The following is a 20756-nucleotide window of genomic DNA, read 5'->3' on the forward strand; positions in this document are numbered from 1 at the left end:
TCTCTAAGACCTGGTCTACACTACGCGTTTAAACCAATTTTAGCAGCGTTAAACCGATTTAACGCTGCCCCCGTCCACACAACGAGGCCCTTTATATCGATATAAAGGTCTCTTTAAACCGGTTTCTGTACTCCTCCCTGACAAGAGGAGTAGCGCTGAAATCGATATTACCATATCAGATTAGGGTTAGTGTTGGCTCAAATCAACGGTATTGGCTTCTGGGCGGTATCCCACAGTGCACCGTTGTGACTGCTCTGGACAGCAATCTGAACTCGGATGCAGTGGCCAGGTAGACAGGAAAAGCCCTGCGAACTTTTGAATTTCATTTCCTGTTTGCCCAGTGTGGAGCTCTGATCAGCACGGGTGGCGATGCAGTCCCAAATCCAAAAAGAGCTCCAGCATGGACCGTACGGGAGATACTGGATCTGACCGCTGTATGGGGAGAAAAATCTGTTCTATCAGAGCTCCATTACAGAAGACGAAATGCCAAAGCATTTTAAAAAAATCTCCAGGCTATGATACAGAGTCCACAGCACAGTGCTGCGTGACAAGCATAACAGAAAGCCAAAGAATCAAATGGACGCTCATGGAGGGAGGGAGGGGGTACTGAGGACTCCAGCTATCCCACAGTCCCCAGCAGTCTCCGAAAAGTATTTGCATTCTTGGATGAGCTCCCAATGCCTGTATGTTCAAACACATTGTCCGGCATGGTTCAGGGTATAGCTCTTCAATTTACTCCCCCTCCCCCTCCCTGTGAAAGAAAAGGGAAAAAAATCGTTTGTTGACTTTTTTCGATGTCACCGTATGTCTACTGCATGCTGCTGGTAGACGTGGTGCTGGGGCAATGAACAGCAGCATCCTCTCTCCTCCGTTCCCCGGTGGCAGACGGTACAGTGCAGTAGGACTGGTAACCGTCCTTGTCATCAGCCTGTGAGTGCTCCTAGCAGGCCTCAGGTGAGGTCGGCCGGGAGCGCCTGGGTAAAAATAGGAATGACTCCTGGTCATTCCCAGTAGATGGTACAGAACAGCTGGTAACCGTCTTCATCATAGCAACTGGGTGCTGAGCTCCATCAGCCCCCTCCCTTTCATGTGTAAAGAAAAGATTCTGTACTGCTTGGACTATCATAGCAGCAGGATGCTGGGCTTCTTTCCCCCGCACCGTTTAATGTCCTGCCTGGACTATCATAGCAGTTGGAGGCTGCCTCCCCCTCATTTTATCTCACTAAAAAGTCAGTGTTTCTTATTCCTGCATTCTTTATTACTTCATCACACAAATGGGGGGACACTGCAATGGTAGCCCAGGAGGGTTGGGGGAGCAGAGAAGCAACGAGTGGGGTTGTTGCAGGGGCACCCCCTAGAATGGCATTTAGCTCATCATTTCTGCGGGATCTGACACGGAGCGGCTGTGCTCTCTGGTTCTGTGGTACACTGGTTCTCTAGTACACTTGCCCCATATTCTAGGCAGGACTGACTCTATTTTTAGATACCATAAAGGAGGGATTGACTCGGGGAGTCATTCCCATTTTTGTCTTTGCGCCTCCGGCCGACCTCAGCCAGGGGCACCCATGGCAGCAGCAGACGGTACAGAACGACTGATAACCATCCTCTCATTGCCAATTTACAATGACACAGCAGACGGTACAGAATGACTGATAACCATCTCTGCTATCTTGAAAAGGCAAATGAATGCTGCTGTGTAGCGCTGCAGTACCGCGTCTGTTAGCAACATCCAGTAGACATACGGTGACAGTAAAAGAAAAGCTGAAAGGGCTCCATGGTTGCCGTGCTATGGCGTCTGCCAGGGTAATCCAGGGAAAAAGGGCACGAAATGATTGTCTGCCATTGCTTTCACGGAGGAAGGAATGAGTGACGACATTTACCCAGAATCACCTGTGACACTGTTTTTGCACCATCATGCATTGGGGTCTCAACCCAGAATTCCAATGGGTGGGGGAGACTGCGGGAACTATGGGATAGCTACGGGATAGGTACCCACAGTGCAACGCTCCAGAAATCGACGCTAGCCTCTGACCATGGACGCACACCACTGAATTAATGTGCTTAGTGTGGCCGCGTGCACTCGACTTTATACAATCTGTTTTACAAAACCAGTTTATGCAAAATCGGAATAATCCCGTAGTGTAGACATACCCTAAGTCTAACCAATGTTGGAGAGATTCCGCAGCCACTCTTACTCCCCTTTTCCTTTGTTTTCTGCTTCCCTAAAGAACCTGCTGGCTACTCTTTTTTTTTAACTCCCTGTGACTGACCTGAAGGGTTCTTAGCCTATGTCTACACTACAGTCTGTGTTGGCAAAACTTATGTTGCTCTGGGTGCAAATATTCCACCCCCTGAGCGACATAGGTTACACTGACATAAGCGTTTGTGTGCACAGCAAGCTTCTCCCGCCGACATAGCTTATGCTGCTTGCAGAGGTGAGTTTTTATGGCAATGGGAGAACTCTGTCCCATTGGTGTAGAGCGTCTTCACCACACGTGCTGCAGTGGTGCAGCTGTACCAATCCAGCAAGCTTTGCTGTTGTCTACTTTCACAGGCTCCCTCTGGGAACTATATCCTTCAAATTTCCACTGGGCTGTAGTCTTTCTTACAGGCTACAGTACCCTCTTATGAATAAATTGCCTTTTTGGCCTTGCCCTTGAATGAGCAGTGCAGGTGTGGGTAGCTCAGCTGACTTAGTTGCTGGTATCATCTGTTAAATGTATGGGAAAAGGTAGTAAACAAAGGAAAAACCATTTTGCTTTGTGTTTTTAAAATGGTCTGTCAAATGTAAAAATGTAAAGGACAAGTCTGAGAGGTTGTTTCAGTTTATAAAGAGTAAAAATAAACACCTGTGTGTTTTTTTTAAAAAGCGTAAAGTACCTTTTAATTAGCATGTACTATTTGAGAGCAGAATCCTGTGCTATCCGTTTCTGTTTATTTGAGTGGGAATTGAGGACAAGAAACACCATGCAGGATCAGGCCCTAAGGTATTTCAGTACACATGCCCATCACCATAGTATTTAGGCGCTGTTGTTAATTAGCAATTGTTTAAGCATTTTGAACATGTAATAAAGCATCATACAAGAGACAATCAGAGACCGTGGTGATGAGGCCACGTTTGTCCCTAGCTAAAAATATAAATGCTAAGCACTCTTCTTATTTTAAAGTACAAAGATGTTGAAACTTAATTTGAGAAATGATAGTATGAGTTTAAGTATGAAAAACTGCAGTTTAGTCCAGTCATGGAAAATCTTAAAGGAGGTCTGTCTTATAGGTAAAATAAAATATTAATGAATCACTCACATGTTTGCTTCTTGCACAATATATGTTTAGTATTATTGATAGTTCTTAAGAGAGAGAAGTACTTCTCCATACTTGAATAGAATTATCTGACGTAAAAAAACGTTTATAGTCCTACATTTGTTTTACAGTTACCTTTTAAATGAGTATGAACTGGGAAGAACTCCTAATCCTGACATAATGTGCAACAAGCATATCAAATTCAATTATTTTCTCCATTACGCTCTGAATAACCTTGGTAAGTTGTCTTCAGGTTTGTTTATATATACCCTATACTGCAAAAATGCTAAAGAGGAGCAAACTCTTTTTAAAATGTGCAAACACAATTTAAACGTCTTTGTAGCCTTATACCAATATTTGTAACACATTTCTTTTAAAGTGTTTTGAGAGATGTAAGTAAGTTTATTTCAGGGAACTATCTCTTTTGTGAAGAGAAGTTTAAATTTTGCATTTGAAGGTGCTCCTTGAAGCACAAAAAAATGGAAGTGTTGTACATCAAGAAATGTGATTTTCCATTAAATATTGGGGCTGTATTAAGATTAGGACAGCACTGGCTAGCTATGTCAAGCTTCTCAGATGTCATTTATCTTTAAATTTTATTCCTATAATCAATTTCTGTTTCCAAATATTTCTATGACCTTTAATACTCTGAATATTGTGAAGTTCAAATGCAATATATATTTTTAAACCTGGCATAGGAGCAGATGCAGTTGCAACTGGGCATTATGCAAGGACTTCACTGGAAGATGAAGAAATTTTCCAACAGAAACATATTAAAAGACCACAAGGGCTTTTCAGAAACCGATTTGAAGTTAGAAATGGTAAGCGGTTAATATGGCTTTGTCACAGATTCATAGGCCCAGTGCTTTCTCTTGGCTCCATATGGTCCCTAGGAGGAACACCTTTCAGTGTCAGCCCTCCTCGAGGATCTCTGTCTCTGAGATTAAGCCATTTGACTCCATTGCCTCCTGGACCACACCTCTAAGTTTTCCCCATGCCTTGTGTGACAATGTCCACTCCACCCCTTCCCTCAAGGCCCTTGCCCCTTCCCCCGAGCCTGCCATGCCCTCACTTCTCCCCCTCTCTCCCCACCAGAGCCTCCTGCGCACGGCAAAACAGCTGATTGCAGCAGGCAGGAGGCGTGGGGAGGGAAGGGAGGTGCTGATTGGCCGGGCTGCCAGTGGGCAGGAGGCACTTGGGGCTGGAGGGGGGTAGCAGATGGGGAACTGCAGACATATTACTGTGGCTCTTTGGCAATGTTCATTGGTAAATTCTGGCTTCTTCTCAGGCTCAGGTTGGCCACCCCGATACAGGCCATTAAGGATTCTTGTTCTTATATACTGAGAGATGGAAAAGTTCCTGATCTAACTTCTCTATAGTGTTAATTATTTTATGTACTTTATGTCCCCTCTTATTTGACTCCTTTTTCATCTAAGGTATATACTCTCTCTCTATATGAGAGTTTTTACTATGCCCTTCTTTATTCTTGCTGCTCTTCTTTGAACCTTTTTTTTTTTTTTTTTTTGAGATGCGGTGACCAAGGCTTGTGTTATACTGTACATTTACTTCTGAATGGATTTGGAATAGTCTTCTCTCAACTGAAGTTAAGATAAGCAATTCTGTAAATAAACTGTTCGATAGTTCTAAATCAGGATATTTAATCCACTGTAAGTCTCATAAGATTTCAAACGTGAGTGCTGGAGCTTGCTACTTTAGAGTTCAGAACAAATTGCCCTCCCTGCAATGATAGTAAATAATTTCTAATATTGTATAACATGATTATGTTTGGTCTAAAATCTGATTTTTCAATGGAAAATTGGGTTTCCAACTAAAAATTTTTTTAACAAAGCTGTCTGTTTCCTGTGGAAAATCTAAGCTTTTCATTAAGAAAATGAATATCAAAAAAATGAAAAAGCAGCAAAGAATCCTGTGGCACCTTATAGACTAACAGACGTTTTGGAGCATGAGCTTTCGTGGGTGAATACCTACTTCCGCAGATGCATGTTGTGGAAATTTCCAGGGGCAGGTATATATATGCTAGCAAGCAAGCTAGAGATAACGAGGTCAGTTCAATCAGGGAGGATGAGGCCCTGTTCTAGCAGTTGAGGTGTGAAAACCAAGAGAGGAGAAACTGGTTCTGTAGTTGGCAAGCCATTCACAGTCTTTGTTCAATCCTGAGCTGATGGTGTCAAATTTGCAGATGAACTGAAGCTCAGCAGTTTCTTTTTGAAGTCTGGTCCTGAAGTTTTTTTGCTGCAGGATGGCCACCTTAAGGTCTGCTATAGTGTGGCCAGGGAGGTTGAAGTGCTCTCCTACAGGTTTTAGTATATTGCCATTCCTAATGTCTGATTTGTGTCCATTTATCCTTTTCCGTAGAGACTGTCCAGTTTGGCCGATGTACATAGCAGAAGGGCATTGCTGGCATATGATGGCGTATATTACATTGGTGGATGTGCAGGTGAATGAACCAGTGATGGTGTGGCTGATCTGGTTAGGTCCTGTGATGGTGTCGCTGGTGTAGACATGTGGGCAGAGTTGGCATCGAGGTTTGTTGCATGGCTTGGTTCCTGAGCTAGAGTTATTATGGCGCGGTGTGCAGTTACTGGTGAGAATATGTTTCAGGTTGGCAGGTTGTCTGTGGGCAAGGACTGGCCTGCCACCCAAGGCCTGTGAAAGTGTGGGATCATTGTCCAGGATGGGTTGTAGATCCTTGATGATGCGTTGGAGGGGTTTTAGCTGGGGGCTGTACGTGATGGCCAGTGGAGTCCTGTTGGTTTCTTTCTTGGGTTTGTCTTGCAGTAGGAGGCTTCTGGGTACACGTCTGGCTCTGTTGATCTGTTTCCTTATTTCCTCGTGCGGGTATTGTAGTTTTGAGAATGCTTGGTGGAGATTTTGTAGGTGTTGGTCTCTGTCTGAGGGGTTAGAGCAGATGCGGTTGTACCTCAGTGCTGGACCAATCTACACACGGCAGGTCCACTTTCTTGACACCACGGTGCAAATAAGTGATGGTCACATTAACACCACCCTATATTGAAAACCTACCGACCGCTATGCCTACCTTCATGCCTCCAGCTTCCATCCCGGACACATCACACGATCCATTGTCTACAGCCAAGCACTGAGGTACAACCGCATCTGCTCTAACCCCAAGAAAGAAACCAACAGGACTCCACTGGCCATCACCTACAGCCCCCAGCTAAAACCCCTCCAACGCATCATCAAGGATCTACAACCCATCCTGGACAATGATCCCACACTTTCACAGGCCTTGGGTGGCAGGCCAGTCCTTGCCCACAGACAACCTGCCAACCTGAAACATATTCTCACCAGTAACTGCACACCGCGCCATAATAACTCTAGCTCAGGAACCAAGCCATGCAACAAACCTCGATGCCAACTCTGCCCACATGTCTACACCAGCGACACCATCACAGGACCTAACCAGATCAGCCACACCATCACTGGTTCATTCACCTGCACATCCACCAATGTAATATACGCCATCATATGCCAGCAATGCCCCTCTGCTATGTACATCGGCCAAACTGGACAGTCTCTACGGAAAAGGATAAATGGACACAAATCAGACATTAGGAATGGCAATATACTAAAACCTGTAGGAGAGCACTTCAACCTCCCTGGCCACACTATAGCAGACCTTAAGGTGGTCATCCTGCAGCAAAAAAACTTCAGGACCAGACTTCAAAGAGAAACTGCTGAGCTTCAGTTCATCTGCAAATTTGACACCATCAGCTCAGGATTGAACAAAGACTGTGAATGGCTTGCCAACTACAGAACCAGTTTCTCCTCTCTTGGTTTTCACACCTCAACTGCTAGAACAGGGCCTCATCCTCCCTGATTGAACTGACCTCGTTATCTCTAGCTTGCTTGCTAGCATATATATACCTGCCCCTGGAAATTTCCACAACATGCATCTGCGGAAGTGGGTATTCACCCACGAAAGCTCATGCTCCAAAACGTCTGTTAGTCTATAAGGTGCCACAGGATTCTTTGCTGCTTTTACAGATCCAGACTAACACGGGTACCCCTCTGATAAAAAAAATGAAAATTTTGTCCAAAAGAGGTGGGGGGGAGGGGGAGAGGTTGGTTTTTTTGCTGAAAATTTTGATTCAGAAATGCTGCTGTAGTGTCTCATGCCCCCGTTCTCCACAGATTAAAGCTCCCCTGATGCACCGCAGCCATAGTGACTCCCCTGATGCACTGTTGCATCTTGGCAAGGAAGGGGATGGTGTTGCATAACGTTTATTACTATTTATTATTATGAATTATTTGTATTACTCTAGCACCTAGGAACCCTAGTTATGGACCAGGACCCCATTGTGGAAAGGACTGTACAAAAACAGAACAAAAAGATGGTCTCTGTCCTAAAGAGCTTAAAATCTTAAGTATAAGACAAGAGACAACAGATGGATACAGACAGATGAGGGAGTACAAGGAAACAGCAAGACAACAGTGATCAGTATGACAGGCAGTGGTCTCAACACACCAGCAGCCTAACTATTGTCAAGTTTTTTTATAGCCATCACAGCAAATTTTAGGAAGGATAATGAAATCGCTTTGCAGACGTTGGTGGGAGAGCTGCTCCCAGGCATGAGATGCAGGATAGGAGAAAGTGTGAAGATGTTTATTTACAAATTTTAACAAGTGGGTGATGGAGGCTGACATCATGGGCCAGCTGGACATGAGGATCAACATGACAATAGCAAATGATACACCTGAGGGGATTCTGCACCGAAAAATAAAAATTCAGTGCTAAAAAAATAAAAATTCTGCATACAATAGTTTTAAAATTCTGCAAATTTTATTTGTCAATAAATAAATGTGGAGGCTCCAGCATGGCAACAGGACGCACAGGCCACTGGCCGCACAGAGGTTGGGAGATCATCCTGCAGCCCCACTCTTCTCCTCCCTGTCCTGCCCCCAGGACATAGACTCGGTGCTGAGGCTGCACCTGACACAGCATAAATGCTGGGCCTTCCCCAGAAACACCCTGGAGCCCTGAGCCTCTGCGCCCAGAGCACCAGGTGTGGGCAGGGAGGCTCAGCCCAGCAGGATACAGGTGTGGGGTGAGAGGATTCTGTGTGGGGCAATCTGGGTGTGGGAAGCTCGGGGCGGGGGGCAATGGGGTCCAAGTGAGGGTGGTTGGGGCTCAATAGGGGCAGAGAGGGCTTGGAAGTGCTCCAGATGTAGGGGGGATAGGGCTTGATAGGGAGGGCCAGGTGCAGAGGGGTGGGGCTCGGTTGGGGGGTCTGGGTATGGGAGCATCCAAAGGCACGGGCTGGGTGGATGGGGGAGCAGCTCCTATATAGTGACCCTTCTCCCCGGTACTGAGGAGTGATTGAAACAGAAGCGGGGTGGGGTATGGAGCCGAGGGTGGTTTCTAGGGGTGGATCTGACCTGGCCCTGGCCGCTCTGTGCACTCCTTCCTCAGCCCAACTGGGACTGGCAGCTGAGCATGGTGCAGGGTAGGAGTCACCAGGTGGGGTGATACCCCAACTCTGGGGAGGGCCAGGTGTGGGGCATACGGCTGAGCGGGGGGGGTCTTGGTATGGGGAGGTCCAGATGCATGGGGGTTGGGTGGACAGGGAGTGGGTCTGACCCAGCACTGGCTAGGGCATCCCCCCCACCCCCAGCAGTTATTTACCTCTCCGCCATCTGCTCCGGGTGCCTGAAACCATGCACCCATTCTTCTGGGCAGGGGCACGTGTCCACTTTTGCAACTTCCCTTTGCTTCCCCATCAGAAAGTCATTTTTCTGCAGGGAAGCAAAGAAATCTGCAAATTTCGTGCAGGAGCAGTGGCGCAGAATTGCCACTGGAGTAAAATGAGAGGAGATAGGTAGGGTGGAAATAAGCAGAGCCATGAAAGGCTGTGAAAGTGAAGAAAGTAGCTTATATTCAATGCCATAGAGAAGTGTGAGCCAGTGAAGGGATCCAGAGAGATGGGTGATATGGTCCAAGTGACAGGATAAGAAAATTATATTTGCAGCAGCATTCTGAATGGCTGGGAATGGGACATGATTACATTTATCAAGGCCAGAGAAAAGGATGTTGCAGTAATTGAAGCATGACATAAGGAGGGTCTGGATGAGAGTTTTAGCTGTGTGGATGGATTCATCAATTCAAGGTCAGAAGGTACAATTGTGATCATCTAGTCTGACCACCTGTATGACACAGGCCATAGAACTTGCCCAAAATAATTCCTAGACCTAGATCATATCTTTTAGAAAAACATGCAATCTTGATTTTAAAACTGCCAGTCATGGAGAATCCATGACAACCCTTGGGAAATTGTCCTAAATGGTTAATTACTCACTTTTAAAAATTTACCCTTTGTTTCCAGTCTGAATTTGTCTAGCTTCAAGTTGCAGCACTTGGATCATGTTGTAGCTTTCTCTGCTAGATTGAAGAGCCCATTATCAGATAGTTGTGTCCCATATAGGTACTTAGAGACCAGAAAAAGGCACTTCTAGAGTAGACCTGAAAGGTAAATCTGTGTTATCAGCATATAGATGGTGGTTTTGTTTGTGTCTTTAGATTAAATTACTCAAGGTAAGTGTAGATGGAGAAGAGAAGGAGACCAAGTCCTGTGGAATCCCCAGAGACAGTTGGAGGAAGGCTAAGAAGGATCTTCTGCAGGATGCTCTGAAGGAGAGATTAGAGATGTAGGAGAACTAGGAGAGGACTGACTCACAGAAGCCCTGGGGGAACAAGATTTCAAGAAGAACAACATGGTCAACAGTATCAAAGGCAGCTGACAGGTCGAGGACCTGAAGTTGGAGTACTAGTTCTGAGATTTGTCTAGGAAGAGGTCGTTGGAGACTTTGGCATAAGTGGTGTCAGTGGAGTGCAAAGGATGTAAGCTGGGAGATACAGTCTAGTTTATGGTGTCTGTCCCATAAAGGTAAATGGGGGCACCATGATCCCAAACTACAGCTCCCATGAGGCACTGTGCTAGCATTTCCAAATTGAAAGTTTTCAGCTGAAAGTTGTTGGGGTTTGATTTATTTTTTTCTCCTGGAAATTCAGCATTTTCCAGGGCAGGGAGAAACCCCACTTTCTAACATCTGTTTTGTGACACCTCTTAACTGTCTATCACCATGAATGTGGTATTCCAGGTGTGTTTCCAGACCTATTGTGGGGACTGTCTATTATTAGATGTGACTGACCAGTATCTCAAAACCGTTTCTCAGTCATTTGAAACAAAAGGCACATTGATGTGTTAGCCATGAAACTCCAGAGCTATGATGGAGACTAGTTCTTATCCAAATGGATAGAATATGACTGATAGTTATATTGTAATTTTGTGATGGAGGCTGACGTCATGGATCTTAATTATTACATATACATCACAGGAACAAGTCATTTGTGCTGTTGGGAGGCTCTGAATCTGTAGATCATTTGTATAAACAAGTCAAATTCTGTTTTGTGATACTGCTGTAGGTCTGGAATGACTCCAGTGACATTAATGTGGATTTACATCAGTGTGACTTTGAGCAAATTTGGCCTAACATTTTTTTGAAAAACAAGATACAACACTCTTAGCTAATATTACTTCCTACATTTTACAAACAGTGATTTTTTTTTCAAATATTAATTTATATTATTGCTTTTCTTACCAGGAAAATTCACAGTGATGTAAAAGAAACAGAGGTTCAGCAAAATTCAAAATCTGTGTAGCTCTTTTTGGTAGGAAGTAGTTTTAAAGAAAAATATTATAAAAATATTCTAAATTGTTGGAAATTCTTGGAAAATGTTATCATTTTATTAAAATGATTAAGACCATAATAAACAGGCAAAACCAAATATTTGGAATGTTGGGTGTCATAAGTCAAACATTAAGGGGTTTTGGACAGGTGTTCATGTTAGTGTGAGTAATCCGTTTTAATCCCCATTTCTTCTTGTAAAATTGAACAAGAGATACAATATTAGGAAATGGAGCTATATCTAGGTTGTAAAAAGTGCGCCAGGTGTTTTCTGTTGAGTGCAATGAGAACTTGCTAAGATGTGTTTATAGTAGAAGTTCTTATTTTAGGCCGAATTTTAACTAAACTTCTATGTAAATAGTAGGAGTCAAGCTATGTAACATTGAAACATCTTGTGTATTCTATACCTTGCAGCTGTAAAACTTCTTCAAGGAGCTGATCACTTGAAAGACCAGACCTTCTTCCTCAGTCAGATTTCACAAGATGCTTTGAGGAGAACCATTTTTCCTTTAGGAGGATTGACAAAAGATTTTGTAAAGAAGATAGCAGCAGAACACGGATTTCATCATGTGCTAAAGAGAAAAGAGGCATGGTAACACTTATTAAACTTTTGATTTATATTTATCTCTAAACCATTCTTTTTCTGATTTATATGTTGTAATAAACATTAATACTTGTTTGGTAAAGTTTAAATATGGTCATAGGTTTTTTTAATTACATTGCATCAAATTCAGTCCAATTATTTCTGAGTAACATAATAGAATATATTTGGGTTGTAAATTGAGTTTTGCATTGTTTACGCAGTTGTCTACCTGTTCTGAAGTACTTAGCCTGGCTATTTTAATTTTTTTGTTTGTTTGTTTTTAAAAAGCTCCTCTACCATTGTAGCTCTGAGGAGCTGAATGTTTCCAACCAGCACAAGTCACAGAGATAGCTAATGATTTACTTCACCATGGTTCTCTGTATCTCCAATTTATTATAGTTGTGTTGCAGGATGCATTGGTATAGATTGGTGTCAGATTGTTTTTTCCTAGGTCACTTTTTTCACAAGGATAGTTAAAGATAAGATAATATATATATCACTCTCCTAGAACTGGAAAGGACCTTGAAAGGTCATTGAGTCCAGTCCCCTTCCCTCACTAACAGGACCAATTTTTTACCCTGTTCCCTAAGTGGCCCCCTCTAGGACTGAACTCACAACCCTGGGTTTAGCAGGCCAATGCTCAAACCACTGAGCTAGCACTCCTGGCTGTTTCCATAGCTAAGGAACTAATATTTTATGGTGTGGTCTTTTGGAGTATGAATGTAAGCAGCTGCTATGTTCCTGATTATGTTCCTTCTTGCTTTTAGTAGTTGTACTCATCTTCATAGCAAGTAGTTTTAGTATAGGGTTTTTAGGTGATGTTGTTTCAGGAAGAAAGAACAACAAATCTGCAGAGGTGCTTAAGCATTGCAGTGAAAAGTGCAGAAGTAATTTTCCACCCTGGCCAACAAAACAGCTAGGGCTTCTTCTGGATTACAGGATTAGACAGCAGCTGAGCAGGAGTTTTGTGGATCAGAGTTGAGTCTAAATATGGTACTTAGGTACCTAAATCTGAGGTTCAGGTGTTTTAAGAACCTTTGTGTATCTAGTCTTCAGCGACTTGTCTTTGTGTTTACTATTGTATCATAAGGTAAAGGACAGGTCACTCTTTTTTAAATAAAGATGTGTTCATGTCTTACTGAGTAACCATGTGATCTTATTGTCACTCATGTCTTTCTCCTCTTTCCTGTGCTTATGATTTTCACTTATATGGAATTTAGTTTGTGTGCTCTTTGAGGCAGCAATTTTTATACTCATTTTGTGAGGCACCTAGCATGTTTCTAGGTGCATGGGAGGGTAAATCCTTGCTGTACTGATAATGAATGTTTTGACGTTAGGATTTTCAAATGATTCATTCTGCTTTTTTAAAGTGTGCATTCATTTTATTTTTTAGAGTATGGGAATCTGTTTCATTGGCGAAAGAAATTTTGAAAACTTCCTTCTTGAGGCAAGTAACATTAGATCTGGGGAACTTACAAGCTTCTGTTCTGATTTCCCTAGTTATTTGTAATGGGGCTTGGGGAAAGATCTTTTTACACAGCTGTTTTTCTTTCTTGTAGTATTTAGAACCTCGTCCAGGTAACTTTGTTTCCATTGAAGATAACAAGGTGATAGGGACACACAAAGGTAAGCAGCTGCCTTTCCTAGCTAATTGATTTTAAATAAACCATTTGTGTAATATATAACTGCTATTTTATTTGTAAAGACTAGTTCTGTAAAATTCTAAAGGTCTATAATCCTATTCTGTTTTGGTGTACCTAATGAATCACAGAAGATCCGTTAACCCTGTAACTATGGCTTTGGTCTATCTCTAGTTTTTATGTTAGTTTTATATTGCAATAAAAAGAAAAAACATAATTATTGCCTACCACCACTGATACTTTGAATTACTTTGTTGCCACTAGATCCTCATTAATTTTATGCTAAAGGAACACGGTCAACTTAATTTTTTTTGTTTAAATCACGGAGTTTCAATTCCATTTTCTGATAGAGCACCCTTTAAACATCCTGAAATTTTAAATTCCTTTAAAAAATAAATTAATACAGGTTGTGATTTATAAAAGGTTCTTTTGGGCAGTTACAGAACACCAGCACCAAATATACTCAAGTTCACCTCTCCTTTCCCATCCCTTCCTCTCTGTGAACATCTGCCTTTTGCCTCTTCAGTTTCAGATTCTGTTACTGATAAACACTCTTCCAAGGCCTGCAAAAGAGCCTACACCTAAGATCCCACAAGCCAGTGCATGAAAATCTGATGTCAAGTTAGCGAATGTAATAGGAAGTGAAATCGACTCATTGAAACCCTGAAACTGACAAGACACATTTATCAAATTTACAAACTAAACAAGCTGAAATATTGATGTTTTTCTCTAATCTATTTCAATTATAGTAGTCTTTGGGGTATTTGTCACAACAGCAGGTACAGACTTTTAAGGTAAAGACTTTTTCAAGTTTATGGAGTCTCTTTAACTTTCAAAATATAAGAAAATTAGACACTTCTTGCTCAGTGGTAAACTTTTGAAGAGAAGGATTTATGCATTTGAAATATTTTTTGCTTGCTGAAACTAAAGAGTTAAGAGGATGTTACCAGTGTTAAATTTTCATATTTCTTTAGGTTGTTTCCTGTATACAATAGGCCAGAGGGCCAAGCTAAGTGGTCTCAGTGAAGCTTGGTTTGTTGTTGAGAGAGATACAACCTCAGGAAATATATTTGTGGTAAGTTTATTTACACTGATACTGTGAGATTAATGCAGGCATTACATGATTCCTACTGAAAAGAATATGATTCTAATCAGGGCTGGCCCACAACATTTTGGCACCTGAGGCAGGGAGCTCAAATGACACCCCCATACCCCCTCGCTTGGGCCAAAACTTTGAAAGGTCTCAGTTCTGCCTTGTTCCTGTTCTACTGCTCTCATGGTACTGCTCTACTACCTACCCCAATAAAGGAGAACTAACTACTTAAAATGCCTTGTTCCGAAATTTTAAGTAACGCTTACATTTGCTGTTCAGGCATTTGAAAGTTAACTTTTCTTGACTGCATAGTAAACACTGGCATTTTTATCTGTTTGAATAATCAAAGTGGTGCTTTCTGTGCCTTCTTGGTTGCAAAGATTTGAACTGCTTCCTGAAGGTCCACAGTCTGGGCCAGCTCATGCTCTATTGAGATGGTTGCAAGGCCGACTAGCCTCTCCTGTGTCATTGTGGAGCATAGATGTGTTTTAATTAACTTCAGCTTGGAGAAGCTGCATTCTCCACTGGCAGCTGTTACAGGAAGTGTTAGAAGTATGCGCAGAGCAACAAAAGCATTTGGAAAGAGGGTGGTCATCTTCTTTGTGCACATACATTTCAGCAGTATCAACTCCAAAGGCTGTTCTGGAATATATCTTGAAAGGGCTTTCAGTTTGTCACCTAAATCACTCGCATCAATATCGCACATGTCATCATGTGTCAACACTGTCTCTAGTGCCCTGCATTGCTGGTGTAGGTCTTCTTCAGGTATAGTGAGGAGTTTTGGAATATCATACAACATCCCAAATATGCTGCTGTGTTCCTTGAGCTACATGATACGTTCTGCAACTGACTGTATTGCACAATCTAGCACCTGGTTAAAGAATTCAACTTTGAATTGTTGTTTGGAGTCTCTTCTGGGATTATCCCGGGCCTCGTAATCAAAATGTCGTCTTCTTCGGTGACTCTTGTATTCTTGAATGAGTGGGAAAATAGGTTCAGTGTGAAGTTCCTCTGCCAACTTCTGTGCACTCTTGAGAACATTTTGAAATCCCTCATCTGACCGTTCAGACTGTAGGTCTGACTTTGCTTTGTCCAGTTGGTCCATTGCTCCAGATATATCAAGGTCAACACCTTGGAGTCTCTTGCTTACAACATTTATTTCAAACAGTATGTCATGCCACAACGCTAATCCACATAGAAATTTGAAGTTATGTATGTTTCTGGTGGTTCCATTTCCTCCTGCCACTGTTCTTCCACGAACAGTTCCTGTCATAGCATTATCCTCCATAATGGCAACTGTGGCATCATCTATCGTCTCAATTTGGTGTCTGATAGGCTTTATCGTCTCCACTTGACTTTCCCATCGCGTGGCACTCAGTGGTTTCAGTGTCAGAGAGGATGTTCCCAGATGTTGCTTCAAAATTTGCCATCAAAGAGTTGATGCAGAGAAAAATATATAGATGCTTTGAATTACATTTAAAAAATTCAGCTGCCTCACTAGAAGTTGATGCTGCAACACTGACCACCAAGCTCAGTGAATGAGAACTGCATGGGACAAAAAAAACTCAAGGGTTTAACTCTCGGATCCGTGTCTGCACTCCTCTCTTCTTTCCTCTCATGTTGGCATCATTATTATAGCCCTTACCTGTCATGTCAGCTATCACAATTACCTGTATCTTACAGCTTTTTAAGAAGCACATTTGTCATACCAGCTCCGTGTAGTATCATCAATGTGAATAAATTCTAGAAAATGCTCTCTGATACTCACCATTGCAGGGACATTTTCACTAGATTCTGTTGTTGTTACAAAACACACCATTGAAGTCATTTGTTCCGTTTGGCTGATGTCAGGTGTGCAGTCCAGAATAACAGAGTAATATCTTGCTGACTTCAGATCTGTCACAATCTTCTGTTTGACTTTTGGTGCCAGTAACTGATATAATTTTGAATTGTTTTTCCAAGGTAGTGGTGTGTGTACATTTCTTGGGTGGTGACTCTTCTTGGATGCTCCTGGAGTACAGCATCAAACGCCACCATCAGCTCCACAATTTTAAGTGAGTTTTCATTGTTTGGTGCATACAACTGATCTGAAGTGCCACGCAGTGCTAGATTTTGGGTAGCAAGCATTGTCACAATGGCAATGAGCCTTTTCAGAACATTTTGCCAGTAAAAAGACTCTGATGCAATCTTCTCTTGATGCTGATCATCTATGGTGGCCTTTAACCTTAGTCTCATCTCAAGCTCTTTCCACCTATGGAATCCTCTCTGGTGATTTGCTGCCTTCTCATGGCATGCCAGATTTCTAGCCAGATTTTTCCAGTCCTGTGTTCCTGTAGAACCCAGTGTGGCTGCAACGTTAGACTGGAAGAGTTTACAACAAAAACAGTATGCAGCATTCTGGGTTTTTCACTACAGAAGCTATGGCCTCTCCACTTTGTCACAATTGGGGATTTTACACCAGTAATGTGTTGCATGGAAACTTCTATTTTCATTGTCTTTGGGGAACATGAAGTTTTTCACTTGCTGTGGCCCATGCAGTACAAGGAAGTCACTCAGGCTACTGCTCAAGTGGGTCCACAGTCCTGGATCATCTAGACTTAAGGACTAAACTCAGCAGCAGCTGTTTCTTGCGCCTCCCCCACACTCTTCTCTGATCTACACTTTTCTTCAGGAATGTGCATAGTTACATCCACATTGAGATGGAGATATGGCTGTTGCAGTAGCTACCAGGTAACCTGCACTCTGACTAACTGGAAGATCAGGCATTTCCTCACCACTCACATCTTCACTGGGGCCAGAAGGCTCACTATGTCTATGTATCACAGGAGAGCTCCTTCCTGCTTAGATAGAAAAGCTTCCTTTGCTTGCTTGCTTTTTCTGAATGCTGCCCCAGAGGGGCATTTTCTTCTTTCACTCATGACTGCTGTTCTGTGCCAGCTATAGTGGCTCTCAACACTCAGTTGAAGGGCACAAATAAGCAGGCTGGTAGCAGGGCCTGAGTGAGGGAAGATATCAGCATCTTAAGGGCCTAACTGGCTCCTACTACTTCAGTTGACTGCCTGTTCTCCTCAAGTGAGTTCAAGGAAGCAGCAGGAAACAGGAAGCTCTCTGAGAAGCTGGTGTTAATCAGTCCAGGCTCCTGGGGGTTCTAGAGAGGTACATCAGAGGCTCCTCCTCCTCTTTCTCCCTGTAGTGACTGCTGCTTTCTGTTATTACCTCTCACCTTTTCTCCTACCAGCCAGTTATGTCTCTTGTGCCCTCCTTCCTCCAGCACAGCTCTCCACCATCTCTGTGGATTTAGAGCAGAGAGAATACATATGTACCAGCAACAGACACAATTTTCTACACTCTGGGTCCTAGTCGCGCCCTCTCACAGTCTGGCATCTAAGGCAACCGCCTCAGTTTGCCTTATGGTAAAACCAGCCCTGATTCTAATCTATGTAGAAGTCTTGGCTTTTCCATTTAAAAGAGAAACAAAAGCCACCAACTGATATAGCATTAACAGGTTTTATACATCTTATCCAAAAATTTGGCTTCTGAATAGTAGAAACTTGTTGGAGATTTTAGCTTGAAGTATGTTCCAAACTATTGGCAATCAACCTCCAATGTACTACTCCAAAACACAGGTGGTTTTTCATATAGACATTGTGGCACAATACATAATACTTTTATCTAAAATATTTTATTTATTATATTGGCATAGCAAGTTGCTAGAAAATGAAGTATTGAACACTGTTTCACCTCTCTGTGAAAACAGACAAGATGTAGCTCTGTAAATAATTTCTGCCTTACTCACAAGCCAACATGTAGCATTCTCCAGCATTCTGAAGCACCCTAACATCACTAATGTTTTGTGCAATGTTTGATTCTCTGATTGGCTAATGATGTTGTTTTTCTTGCTCTGGAGTGTTTCATTATAGCAGATGTGCTTTCTCAAGAAAGCACTGTAAACCAAAAAGGCGATGAGAAGGAGAGAAATGAGCATAAGAGAATTATTTCATGCCTTAGACACCCTGATGTAAGAACCTCCTCTTGGTTGCAGCTTGGAGGCCAGACTACTCAGCTTTGTGGTGTTCTCCCTTATGCCACTGGCAGAATGACAGAATAATAGCTTGAGAAGCACCTCCAGTGGCATGTATTTGAAACTCATTATGCTTTACCTACTTCTCAAAAATTCCTTCCAGAGGTAGTGTGTCACATGAATTGACATTTGTCTTCCATCACTCAGTGCATTTAATCCATAGAATAGCATAGATTTAAAGTCCAAACATCTTTGGTGTCTTACGATTGGTAATAATAGTTGTGACAGTTGGGAGCTTGTTACATTACAAAACTCAAAATATATTAGTCACTTTTTTAGAACAAATGGGTAACTAAGACATGGTCCATACCCCTAGAAGGCTTACAGTCTGTTAAATGTGATGTGACAAGTGAGGGTAAATCAGTAGAGCGGGGAATGGGTGAGTAAGGACAAGGGCACAACAACAAATCACATTTCCTCATTAAAAGCATGTGCACATCTTGATTTCTCAATTCCTTTTTTTTAAAATATCAAATTTTTTTTAATGGATATCAAGGAAGAAATGAATCTTAGAAAGGGATTTGGACAAAGAAAAGATAGTGGACTTGTTGGATCAAGATAACGAGGACAATACTGCTTAAGGGTCAGCATGGAGAAAGGGCTGGCGAGGATTGTGTGGGAGAAGTGCACAAATGAGCTGACATAACTGGGGGGGTGAAGGGAGCATGACGCTGAATAATAATTCAGACTTGTTACGGCAAATTTTTTTTTTCATGAAAGATTTAAGGAAGCTGGTTAGAATCTAACATCTACTTGCTTTACTAGTGGATTAGCTTTTATTGTGATACGCCTTGATGTTTTTCTGACATCTATGCTTTCATTCACAACAATTATGTAATATCTGGCATAAACATTGGTATTAAACAAAAATGTTGTACTTTAAGGCACCATCTACAGATCACCCTGCACTGTATAGAGACCTACTGCGGACAAACCGTGTGCACTGGATTGCAGAGGAACCTCCTGCTGAGCTAATTAGGGACAAAATGATGGAATGTACTTTCAGGTTTCAGCATCAGATGGCACTAGGTGATTAAACTTTGTACATTGAAATCTATTCAAATTCTTATTTGGGCGATAAATTGAAATAGGGTCTAATATAATTTCTTAGAAGTAGATAAAAATGTTTGTGCTAATGATACTTTTCCATTTTTTAAAGACTTAAAAAGCATTATTTTTGGAGACATCTTCACTCATTAGACTTGTTTAAGCCAGTGAAAAACTAGTTAATTTATTTGTGAATATAAGAGTGAGCTAGCTGGCTGTTTAACAACTTTCTCTTTTAGTGCCTTCCATGTTAACTCTAAACCAAGATGGGACAGTGTGGGTGACACTAGTCAAGCCAATAAGAGCTCTTACACCAGGGCAAGTAAGTGTTGCCAGAATTGGTTCTCTTTTAATTTCTATTTACTAGCATCCTATGTTTTATTAACTGCATAACGTCAGTTAGAAGAATTTCAAAATGTTCATCCACCCAGTTTTACAGAACTGTTGTTTCAGGCTATCTAAATCATCACTCAGTTATTTTACTAATATTCAGAAAGTTTCCTCCAAAAACCAAAATGCAAGAAATGTGATTTAGAAACTTTTGGCCTCTCTAAAGCCCATTGCGATGCATGTAAATATTCCCTTGGATGTTAGTGGACTTTGGATCAGACCCTGTATGCAGAAACTGAATCTGTTATGGGTTTAAATACATACATGAATTGAATCAGGAGTTTGGTTAGTAATTTGCTTTTTAGAAACTTTGTGATACTGACTTTCATATTTAATATTTGATTGCGAGAGTATATTGATTTTTGTGTGTCCAGAAGGTTATATGCTTCTGACAGATTCACATGTCCCAGCATAAAAGTGAAAAGAAAAATTAAATATTGGTAGGTAACATAACAGCCTTTCACATCGCACAAAGAGTTGAGTTCAGTACCACACTGAAGAATGTATAACAGCCTTTTGAAGAGGCTCCTGTGAAAATGATACTCTACTTATGTGACTGTCAGCCCCTTATTGAAAAGCTTTTCAAACAAAAAAGTGTTACGTAATAACTAAAAAGAGATTCCATCTTCAAGAAAAAGAATTAAAATAACTATCTTACCATTAATTTCTCTTGTAATACTGTAAAATTTCATGATGGAATTTCCATTACATTTTATATGTATACTCACAAGTCAACAATTCTATCCATTTGTTCATTCTCTTTACACTCCCATTTTATGTAATGTGGTCAGAGCAAATACAAGGGAATAAATTTATTATGACCTTGACTATTCAGGGAGATCTCCCTTCTTATCTGTCAGTCTCTCAGCATGCCACTTTGCCAGTGCTTTAAAGACT

At 41.8% G+C, this 20756-nt stretch overlaps 1 protein-coding gene across 3 annotated transcripts in view; it reads left to right on the plus strand.

The window, feature by feature from the left end:
- Positions 1–20756, plus strand: part of TRMU (tRNA mitochondrial 2-thiouridylase) — a 35869-nt gene that overhangs the window by 12797 nt on the left and 2316 nt on the right. The window contains exons 3-10 of one of the 3 annotated variants that reach the window (XM_050936286.1): positions 3432–3538; positions 3999–4121; positions 11440–11612; positions 13002–13055; positions 13168–13234; positions 14223–14323; positions 19307–19451; positions 19709–19791. In XM_050936286.1, coding sequence (XP_050792243.1) covers positions 3432–3538; positions 3999–4121; positions 11440–11612; positions 13002–13055; positions 13168–13234; positions 14223–14323; positions 19307–19451; positions 19709–19791 — 853 coding nt within the window. Of the gene's footprint in view, positions 1–3431; positions 3539–3998; positions 4122–11439; positions 11613–13001; positions 13056–13167; positions 13235–14222; positions 14324–18918; positions 19452–19708; positions 19792–20756 lie in introns of those variants that run through there. The other 2 variants (XM_050936287.1, XM_050936288.1) reach the window with 2 other exon arrangements.

Source organism: Gopherus flavomarginatus, chromosome 1 (assembly GCF_025201925.1).
Source record: "Gopherus flavomarginatus isolate rGopFla2 chromosome 1, rGopFla2.mat.asm, whole genome shotgun sequence".
NCBI classification, from domain to species: domain Eukaryota; kingdom Metazoa; phylum Chordata; order Testudines; family Testudinidae; genus Gopherus; species Gopherus flavomarginatus.